General features: G+C 43.5%; 1 protein-coding gene across 1 annotated transcript; it reads left to right on the top strand.

Annotated features, from left to right (window-relative positions):
* The first annotated feature begins 1,021 nt into the window (after positions 1–1,021).
* Positions 1,022–9,411, top strand: LOC139286962 (circadian-associated transcriptional repressor). Its single transcript, XM_070907914.1, has 6 exons — positions 1,022–1,166; positions 3,470–3,929; positions 4,293–4,368; positions 5,028–5,106; positions 6,835–6,961; positions 7,793–9,411. Exons 2-6 carry the CDS (start codon positions 3,510–3,512, stop codon positions 8,183–8,185), a joined length of 1,095 nt encoding a protein of 364 aa, XP_070764015.1. The 5' UTR covers positions 1,022–1,166; positions 3,470–3,509; the 3' UTR covers positions 8,186–9,411.
* Positions 9,412–10,851: the final 1,440 nt, after the last annotated feature.

Raw genomic sequence — 10,851 nt, 5'->3', positions numbered from 1 at the left:
AAAGGCTGGAGCTTTTAAATGAAATCATGACTCATTAATTTATCACTCACAATTTGGAGACTTCTCATGACTCATATACATGCAAATTGAGAGGTACAATACAAGTGGAAAGTGGGTACATTTGCTCATACAATTTGGAGATACTTACACTTTACTTGAGTATTTCCATTGTATGCTTCTTCATACTTCAGCTCCCCTACATTTCAGAGGGAAATATTGTACTAAAGTTACTTTTTACATTCAAAACATATGATCAGTTTTTACACATTTTGTTGTTTGTTGGGTATTATTTGTGTGGTATTAATCCTTTTACTTAACCTCCTAAGACCCAAGTTCTATCTTAATTTCTCTTTGCTATCTTGGCTTATTGGGACCTGATAAGTATAAAAACTAAGCATCATCTGTTGACATGATGTAGTTCCACATACGGGGACAATTTTTGAATTTCCATATAAGCAGAATTAAGTATTATGGTATAACCCAAAATGTGATGTCCACGCATGTGGATGCCAGGTCTTAGGAGGTTAATACATGACCTAAGTACTTATTACACCACTTATTCTAAATTTAGGAGAGTGACTGTCTAGACCCGATCGCCAGACAATCCGCGGGTTCAAATATAGTCTGCTGAAGTGTCCTTGAGCAAACTCTTACATGAACTGTCGAGAGTTGTTGCTTAAATCTGCTGACGGCGCCTTTACCGGGCTGCTGGGCTCACTGACATGCCACAAGTCAGGCATCATCGCCCGGGTGATATAATGAGGAAGAATGCCTGTAGAATGACCAAAACCAGCCCTGGATTGACTTCTTCGCCCCAGCTGCTGAACTGAAACCGATCCGCGTGTCCACGTGTTTGTGTCATCTCCATGTCATTTGCATATGTAAACCGAGCTCGCCTATCGCTCCGCGGCTGCACGGACGGAGGAAGCCGATTTGTCAGTCGCAGGCGTTTGAGGAGCAAATGGGAGAGCCGGTCCCCGCTAATCCCGCCCCGCCAGACACGTTGCCTTGGGAGAAGCAACACGGGCCGATCGCTGGCTGCACGGTCTCCCTACTCACACACACGCCGCACGTCCAGCACGCATCAGCTGCTCTCTGCCCGACGCTCCTGCTGGATTTACCGCCGAACAACTGGAGAGTTTAACCAGCCGCTCCATCCTGGGAAGGTACGTTACCCTCCTCGCTGATCCACATCTCATCTTTATCATGAGAAATAAGATAATGTCTGTGTGTGTGTGTGTGTGTGTGTGTGTGTGTGTGGAGGTGAAGGTGGCTTTATTTATAAAAAAAAAATCATCCAGAGGAATTTGACGCAGACGTGATGATTATGGCAAATAAGGAAACAGTTATTTGTGTTGAAGGATTCATGTGACAGATAAAGACGTGACAGTGATAATCAGCGCGTTTGGGGTTTTATATAATCTCACGGTGCATGCTGCCAAATTTACTATGACTGATGAGGAAGTCTATTGTGTCTGTTACCCAACTGAATTCAAACCTGCTTTCAGGCGGATAGATCGGATCACCCACTTTGTGATTTTTATTATTTTCTTTATTATTATGTCTGATCTCCGGACGAGGGACTTTATTCTCATATAACTCATGTTTATCACATTTCTTTTGTGTGTGTATGTGTGGGGTGGTGGGCATCTCTATTCATGTGCCCCACCTACACAGGTAGATGGAGACATGGAGATCAAGAAGGCTATCTGAGTGTGTTTTATCAGAGAAATGTGTGTAACTAGAAGCTGTTATCAGCACTACAGGCAGCAGCAATTTGAATTTCTGCCTGAAAGACTGAAAGACTGCAGGCCTGTGTGGTGCATTCAAAGGCCCGGGAGTGTGGAATGTTATTTTATGACAGAATTAAATCAAAATAATGCCACTCACTTTGTACCATATATGATATATAAGATATAAGATATATGTGATATGTAATATGCCACAAAGTTGAACAACTTTGCACTTTGAGTTCTATTAGATAAAATGTTCTTTCCTTTAGATTTATTTATACATATACTACAATTAGAATGATGATTGGAAATAGGTTTTAATTTAATTTACAGTACAGTATGTATAGATATATTGTAGGGAGTTTACATTTAGTTTTACACATTTGACCTCTCTGTGTTTATGCTTGTGTGGATAGAATATTAAAACAGTAGAAGGTAAATATTAGTTTCATCTCATTTTTGATGCCGAACATCTTGAATTTGATACTGTATAATTCCAAGCTGTCAATATTTGGATATAAATTGCACTCAGCCTTTTATTAAAGCTGTTCCCCCTGTTGTGTGGTTGCCCGGCCACTGCGCAAACATTTTCGCTGCACATCGTTTTGTTTTCAGTAAAACTGGTCAACTGCGGTCTTTGCTACCCTGGAGCCATATTATAACCTGCAATATATATATATATATATATATATATATATATATTTTTTTTTTTTTTGGGGGGGGGGTTCTTCCATGTTTGTGCACGTAAAAGCAGTAAACCTCTGCTCCACCCTCCCCTGTAACAATAAGATCAGAAGGTGGTCATCCTGAGACAAAGGACGAGGGAGCAATTAACTCTCCGACCCTCAAATTTCACAGGAGACAAGAGACATGCCAGGCGTCAACCAGTCAAAACTCCCAAAATAAGCCTCTCACTTCCTTCATCTACTAACCACTGAGGAAACAATGTTAGAGAGATGTAAAGATCCCTGGAGCAGTTAAGCATCCGGGAAGAGCAATTGGTCAGAGGAGTTTTTATTCACGAGGAATTCTTTGTGTTGTGAACAAACAGTGCCGGTCTCTCATTTTGTCCCTACAAATAATACTTGTGTTGCTGGGACTGGGTCTGCAGTGTGAGGCACTGGCCGTCATGGTGGCAGACCCCTGCCCCCTTTTGAATAAACAAGCCAACAATGTTTATGAATGATTGCGGTGGTAGCAGCTGGCAGGCCGGCTGATGGAGCCTGAATGGGGGAAACTTACTCAAAGCTGGCGATTGTAAAATGTCGAAATTAGTTCTTGAGTGACGTCATGACGTGGAGATTTATAATGGCAATAATTGTGAGAGACAAAAGTCCCAGACCGCTTGAGGGCCTCAAAGGATCATTGTAGACACTGGGATGTTTGGTGTTTGCTTTTGATGGTGGCTAGCCTGTGTTTACTGGCTCAGGTGTTGCATCTGCAAAACAAACAGGTCATTGTGGTCTCAACAACTGTGGTCTCACTGCCACCATCTGCTCAGAGCGCTCTCCTGTGTCTCTGCCTTTATTCATGCCTGCTTGGTTGGAGGTGCAGGGTGTTTTTTTATCCAGACTAACCTACAGTGTTTGTCCAAGGACATTTCAATATGGTATTTTGGCTGCTGTTGCATATATTTAAGCTGTTATATGGCTCAGTTTCTCATCGTCATCACTGTGCTGCCTGCTGCTTCTTTCTCTTTTGTTGAATTATAGTAACCATGACTTTCTGTCTGCCAGGTCAGTGATGGTCAGTGCTAGTTAGAGCCTGCAGCCGAGGATGTCTGCTACAGATTCGGACAACTCCATTGACTGGCTGGCGAGTGACAATGAGGACAATGAGAGCGAACAGGAGTCTGACTGTACCAGAAAGCACAGCCAGACAGAGGGTCCTGCGTCCCCCATCACCCCGCCACACCTGGGCCCTTCTGACAGCAGCTGCCGCCGGAGCAGCGAGGTGAAGGAGGGCGTCAGTAACTGGAGCGAGGTCAGGGAGGCCTCCGGTCGGGGATCTCCCCCCGGCTGCACGGAGACATGGGACAGCGCCATTGGACTGTGTAGAACACAACAAGGAGAAAAAACGAATGGCAAAAACACTCAGCAAGCACTGAAGAGACCTCACACCTCCACAGAGGAGAAGTGCAAGGAACGGCAGCTCTTTTCCAGTGTGTCAGAGAAAAACCGAATATTCAGCAGTAAGGTGAGTCCCTATGTGACTGATGTCTGTTACCCACAGGAGGTGGTTGACAATGTCAGCAAAACTAGAGCGTGCCTTATCACCTGGATCGGCTCCCCTGCTGGTTTCACAGAGTGCCTAATGCATGACGTTTCCTAGTAAAGATGACTCTCCCCTATAACTCTATAAGCAGAATTAGTCACAAGTCAAACTCAGTCAAGCAACACAACAGTAAGGGGAGTTAAGGGGTTATCTAAATCAAGCAACTTTTATATTAACAATGAACGGCAGTTTGTGGAAACCAGTTTGATATCAGCTTTCCAAAAAGGTTTTTAAACACATCTTGACAGCGATAACACCTACAAACAAATCTATTTTCCCTTTCAGTGCATGGAGCTACAATGCTACATTCATCCACTGTCATCTATCTTGAATGGCCTTCGTTCAGGGAGATACAGAGAACGTAAGTCGGCCATTTAATGTCTTTTCTGTGTTTGTGTCTTGAGTCTTTCTTGTGTCTCTGAGAAAAAACAGACTGGATAGACAGCGTGCCACTCTTTATGGAATATGTGTCCCTGAGATTTGAGAGCGAGATGTCTGAAACATGTATTGTTGTAGGACTATCAAGTAACCACAAGTATTTCCTGTGTGTGTGTGTGTCTTTTGTAATGGAGCTCATTTGGGGTAAAGGTTCACATATCAACTCGCCGTTTTAAACTGTCCCTTTAAGAGTGAAAAAAAAACCCCACATTTAAATGTTATTTTTTACCAGTTGAGAAAAAGCGATGTCACACTTCAGACTTCCTTGTAAATTAGCTGCTTGGCAGAGGCGAGTGAGAACATACTGTAGCACAGTTTCCAGTAAAGCAGCTGCTGTTTGTGAGTCGTCTGATAGGCATTATAGGGGTCTCTGGAAGGCAGCGCCATGTTCAGACAGGCTCTGAAAACTGCTTAATTTGTTGTCAAACCCAAACCTTGTGTGACCCGACACTTCCTGGCCACAGAGAGGCAAAAAGTCTGTTCCCTCACACACACATTTCACACAACCCATATGCTGCACAGACTCAGCCCTGCTGTCAACACAGTTCCTGTGGCTCACGGTACAACTTTCTTCTTTTCCAGGACTCAGCAGTTTCCAGGAGAGTGTGGCCATGGACAGGATTCAGAGGATCATGGGTGTCCTGCAGAACCCCTGCATGGGGTAAGTGTCCTCAGCGTGACCCACATACTGTTTCATGCGAAACAATCAGCTCTATCGCCTTGTAATATTCAGATTATCTTCTGTGTGTGTTTTTGTGGCTTGAGACGTGTGTGTGTGTGTGTGTGTGTGCTTTGTCCAGTCTGTGTTGTGTCTGTGCAAATATTTACTGAAATAGAAAATCTCTGTTGCGTCAGAGCTTCTTCCAGTCATCAGATCAGCATCACAACTACAATACATTCAACCACAACATACGTTTACAATAGCTGGAAATGGTGTTGGCTGTCTGTGGGTCAAAGTGGTCTCCAACATGTCTGTGACACATGGCTCACAGCAGGTTGCCCTGCGAGGAGCTGCTACCCCCACACATTCAGGATAGATTTACTGCAGGGATGACTGGCTCTCACTATAGCTGGGCATCTTGTTAAAAATGTATCAGGCTCCACTGTGAGAGCAGCACACTTGTGTCTGCTTGATTAGCTCTCCACTGGCCAGGCAGTATAATGAAGTGTGGTATCACCCCTTTAAAGGAGAAAGTCCTAGTCCTTGTAATACAATCATTAAATGTTTCTATGGTTTACATTTGTTTTATCATCATATAGCAAATGGCTATTTATAATTTTCTGATATACATTTATTTGACAATATATCTCTCTCTGAATTTATTCATCCAGTCTATAAAATGAGTAGTTAAAAGTGCCCATCACAATGTGAGATCTTCAAATTGCTTGGTCAAAAACCTAATGGAATTTAATTTACAATGATATGAAAGCAGATCACATTTGAGAAGCTGGAACCAGAAATGATCAATATCAAAATTGCTGTCAAGCTATTCTCCGTTGACTGAGCACTTCATGTACCATTTTCTTCTGAATTTAAAGCAGCATACTGGTACCTGGTACTGGTATGTGAAGCAAAGCCTCTCTTGTCTTTGCATCAAGGTAAACTGGTATTAAACAAAGTGCTGCTGAGTTTGGCACAGACTAATTGGAGCCCTCACCCGCCAGCTGCTGCCTTCATACGGGAGACAAAGAGTGGGTGTGGCAGCCTCCCTGCAGACAGCTAAACTAAACCCCTCCCTCCCTCCGTCGCTCCCTCCATCGCTCCCTCCCTCCGTCGCTCCCTGTGCCTGCTCTGTGTTGCCAGCTGGCAGCCCCTGCAGCAACACAATGGTAGATAGGATCAAAGTGACTTTTTTAGCAGTCACTGTTGCGGATAATCTTTCACATGAATTTAACATGCTCTGAATGGAGTATAGCAGGAAGGTCCTGATCATATGACACGGGCTAATCCCTACCTACCATCTGGTTTTGACGGGTGGGAGTTAATGGGACGCTGCCCACCTCCAACGAGAACTGCGTCACCGCGACTAGTTTATGTTCACAATGACGCTGTTGGAGACCGTTGTGGCTTTGGTGTTTATATTTAGAGGCGAGCAGAACTGTTATACATCGGGGCCACGTGTGAGCTCAAAACATGTGAGAAATGTATTTAAGTCAATTTTCCCCCCACACATGGAGCACAGGCTTTGCTGAGCGAGTGTAAGTGTTCACTCGCTGTTCACGATTGCATATTTCCTGTGTGAGCATGATAAAGAGATAAGATTTCAGAGAAGAGGTTGGCAAGATTTTTGGTAGATTACTCACATTCATGCATGATGGCTGGAGTAAATATGTCTCTCTCTCTCCCTCTGTTTCTTTCTCTCCACCTCTCCTTCTTTCCCTTTTCCAGGGAAAAATATATTAATATCATTCTCAAAATGGAGGAAATGCTGAAGAGCTGGTTCCCTAATGTAAAACTCCAAGACCAACACGCTGTCACCCGGACAGAGGAAGCCGTTCCTACCAAGAAACCGAAGGTAAAGTTGTAAAAAGAAAAGCTGAACTGTTGTGTAAGAACTCTTCAGTTAGACAAGACCTGCTGCCAAGAACATATGGTGACGACGCAGTGAAAGAGGGACCAAAATATCTATTATTATTTAATCACAGGTCTGGGACAGGGAAGGGAGGATTAAAGGCTATTTTTGCTGAGGTATTACTGCAGTCTCAGGTTCGCTAAGAACAATGACAGAGGAGAAAAGGTAATTTTGGAGGAGTGTCTATAAGGGATAAGAAAGGTCAGAGTACTCTGGAACATTCCTTTGCATTTAATTGGTGAGAATTTATTTCTGCTAATCCTGACACACCCTCCCATAAACAGGAATAAGCTGTTTAAGAAGCTGTTTTGCACTTCATAACTTGTCATACTGTTAGTTAAAGCTGCTATAATCAATATTTTCATTATAACAATAGATTAAATTAATATTGATAATGTGAAACTGGTCGCTCATGGTGACAAATCCACAGAGAAGTATCACCCAATTCTGTTGTTCTTAGCTCTACAGGGCATTTTAGGTCGTTTCAGCTCATTGTTTTGGTTCTACGGTCCGCAAATTAATGGTTTTGGCTCTCATCAGTCTTGTTTTCAATGATAAAGCTCTGGTTAACCGAGTGTGCACTACCTGCCTAGCACCAAACAGCAGACTGATTAACTTAGTAACTAGCTAATGAACATAGTGGAACAGTCAGATACTACCACTAGGGGGCGTGAAATTTGGAAATATTCAAACCCTTCTCATAGTGGCTTTAAACGAGTAACAAGTTACTACTAAATAAATGAAATTAAACTGTGTTTCCTTCTTTCCCAACAGCTATCTCCAATGACCACCACTGCAGCCGTGAGCCCCGTCACCATCAGTGATCTCCCAGCCGGCACCAAAGCCCTGAGAGTCACCGACCTCACTCCTCCTGGAGCCTACTCCGCCAGTAACCTGAAGTGGCTCCATACGTCACCCATCTGCTCCCCCACAGCAGAGCAGGCCCAGGCTGGCCCCAGGCACCTGCTGTGTCCTAGAGACAGAGACCTAACGCAGGACAACGCTGTGTCCTCCAGCACAGACAGCCACACTAAGACAGACTCGGTGCCCAGAGGCCCTCCGCCGGGCAAAATCAACGCGCCCTGTCTAGAGAGGCTCCTTAAGTCGACAGAAAGCATCATCACCCGCAAGGGGACGGGGGGTTTGATGGACAGCAGCTGGTCCTAGTCCACAGAGAGGACTCCATGTCCAGCTGTAAGCGCCGCACAGCCCAGCCTAGCCTTGCCCACCCTGCCGGGAGCCAGTCAGCTCGCTTAGCCCATTCCAGCCTTCAGGGGAGACGGGAGCCTTCAAAAGGGACGTCACAGATTCCTCTTTAATGTGGAAGGAGTGTCGACGAACATGTGGTACTCTCTGTATGGGAATGTGCCCTCTCTGACATGAGACAAGTGTCTGCTTTAGTTCCCTTTTGTTGACTTTGTTTTATGTTTGCACTCTTGAATAGCGTGTGTGAGAGTGAGAAGGATAGATATTTCACATGCCGAGATCACCGGAGCGAGTGATTTCACAACTCAATTGTTCCCACTGGCTTATAGATGCAATAATACAGTTTGAGTATCTGTGAAACCGCCATTATGCCTGAAAGGGAAAGAACTGCAGGAGTAGTTTGTGCTGGAAGGGAGTATTGTCAGATATCCAGACATGTCAGTGGTCTACATATTGTTGTGCTGAAAATGTGGGTGAAATGTGATGTTACCCCCCGCCCCCCCCATGACTCCACTCTTAAGTTTATTGATGTGACTGTTACTCATTTGTATACTTTATAAATAAGTCTTTTGGTACAACTGTTCTACCTCAGTGGGCACCACATCACAGTTAGTGAGTAGGAATGTGAACGCTACGCTCAAACGTCTGGACACCTCACCAGATCTGCAGTGAGCCAAACGGCCTCTGACAGCGAGGCCCGCAGTACGAATCGTTCTGCTTGTACAAACAGAGGATGCTCTCTCCTTGGGGATGCTCTCGTGGCCTGACTGGTGCCATTGTAAAGAATGTCAACTGCAGCTTTTCCTTTTTTGAGTCTCCCAGTAGAAGGCAAACAGTGCCTGTAACATCAAGCTGTGCCTGTAAGCCGGTTTGATAAAGAGAGAGAACCGTTCAGAATACCTGCTCCTCTGTGGGATGTACAAATCAGGAATTCTCACTCTCCTGCCATTTTCCTGTATCGAGTAAATTATTCAGATCTTGCCAACTACTTTCTGTGGTGGAGTAGAACAATTCTTTTATTTTGCCACAGAACTGGACAGTATGTTAGACCAGCAGAGAGGGACATGGTATTTCTCTGTGTAGATCTTACAGAAAGGTTGTCGATTTACCCTGAAAAGTGGCCTTTATAGTGTGAAATTTTATACTTTCAAAATAAATGTGGTTATATTTGTTTGATGCAAAATGGCTACTGATTGTTTTATTGTGTTTTCTTTTAATACAGACTGGTAGAAGTTACCTTAAATGCAGAGAATCAGCAATTGTCTGAGTTTTTTATGCTTTAAAATTACCCCAAAATAAGCTTTAATGTTAGATTTGACACTGAAGTTGTTGATTATATTATATATCTCTTTTTTCTAATGTTCTTCAGCTCTCCCTTTATGTTGAGTAAAATATTCAGTACCACTTTGCAGTAACACAAAAAGTTTTAAAGGGTAACACACAGCAGAAAGGAATCTGTGAAATAGCCCTTTGTGAGTCTCAACCGAGCTCAATTAAGCATCAAGATCCCCAAAGAAAGGTTGCTATCTGATTTATATCACAGTCAGACCAATTATAGGGTGAGTCGTCCGGGAACACTCAAAGGGAGCTCACTTCCTGAAGGAATAATAAGATTTATTGTTTGTAAGGCAGGATGTAATTTTCAGTACCTCAGTTCTGCTGTACAGATGAAGTGAAATCTCTGCTTTCATAGAAGTGCAGTGAAATGTACCAGCTCAGTATCACTTCACATTTCTCAGAAAGCGTCGCTGGCGTGGGGAGGGAAGGTGTTGTGTTTTTTTCCATATATACACTGATCTGTTTTCACATGTCAGTAGACAAGCCAGACAGCAGAGTTAAAACTATGTGAGCTGCCTGTACAACACAGACAATGACATCTCATGGAATGATAATGATAGAGGTAATGATAGATATATGAGCATTGATTTCAGTATTAAAACTGCATTGGCAGTAGTCACTATTTCTGCCAACGAGCACTCAAAAACGACTGGTGTCACCAAATGTAAAACTGAACACTGCCATCTATAGGTGAAAAAGTAAACATCATGAGTTCATCATTGTTGCTCTGCAAACAGAATCTCTATAGGTTTATCCTTCATGGAAAAAATGACATTACACATAAGCACTGTGGTTAACACAGCGTATCATGAGAGAAGTTTTCCTTATTCTCATTTGGAAAATACACATTCATGAAAACTGCAATTTAATGCTGCTTTGGAGTCACTATTATTTGTTAAAGGCAACCTTGTTGAATTTGAACGTTTTCATGAAACCACTTTGATACCCCAACTCTGGATTCAGTTTCAGCCAGCTTATGCCAGACCCATTTTATCCTCTTCTGTCAGTTTCAGTAAGAACACAGTGTATTCACCGAGAGTAAAAACAGAAGTTTGTGGGAGCACTGTGGCCTGGAAAACAATCTGTCAGGAAGTTAAGGAGATTAAAAATGGTAGAGGTCCACCATTTGTCTTTCTCTGAATTACACAGTATAGTCACATGTCTCTTTTTCCAGATTAAAGGGGGTGATTGGCAGGAGGTAGAGGGGTCGATTACCCAGACTGCATTGTTTCAGCGTTGCCGCCCCAGATTCCATCTCCCAGGGCGAGGCTAATGGTCTGGACTCACGT

This window comes from Enoplosus armatus, chromosome 6, assembly GCF_043641665.1.
Source record: "Enoplosus armatus isolate fEnoArm2 chromosome 6, fEnoArm2.hap1, whole genome shotgun sequence".
In the NCBI taxonomy this organism is placed as follows: Eukaryota; Metazoa; Chordata; class Actinopteri; order Centrarchiformes; family Enoplosidae; genus Enoplosus; species Enoplosus armatus.
The sequence above is the reverse complement of the archived record's forward strand: the minus strand, read 5'-3'. Positions and strand labels throughout refer to the sequence as shown.

Excerpts from the sequence above, each read along its gene's own strand:
- LOC139286962 (XM_070907914.1), top strand. The coding sequence starts at position 3,510 with ATGTCTGCTACAGATTCGGACAACTCCATTGACTGGCTGGCGAGTGAC. Across the intron at positions 4,369-5,027 it reads TTCAGGGAGATACAGAGAAC|GACTCAGCAGTTTCCAGGAG; the intron begins GTAAGTCGGCCA and ends CTTCTTTTCCAG. Across the intron at positions 5,107-6,834 it reads CTGCAGAACCCCTGCATGGG|GGAAAAATATATTAATATCA; the intron begins GTAAGTGTCCTC and ends TCCCTTTTCCAG.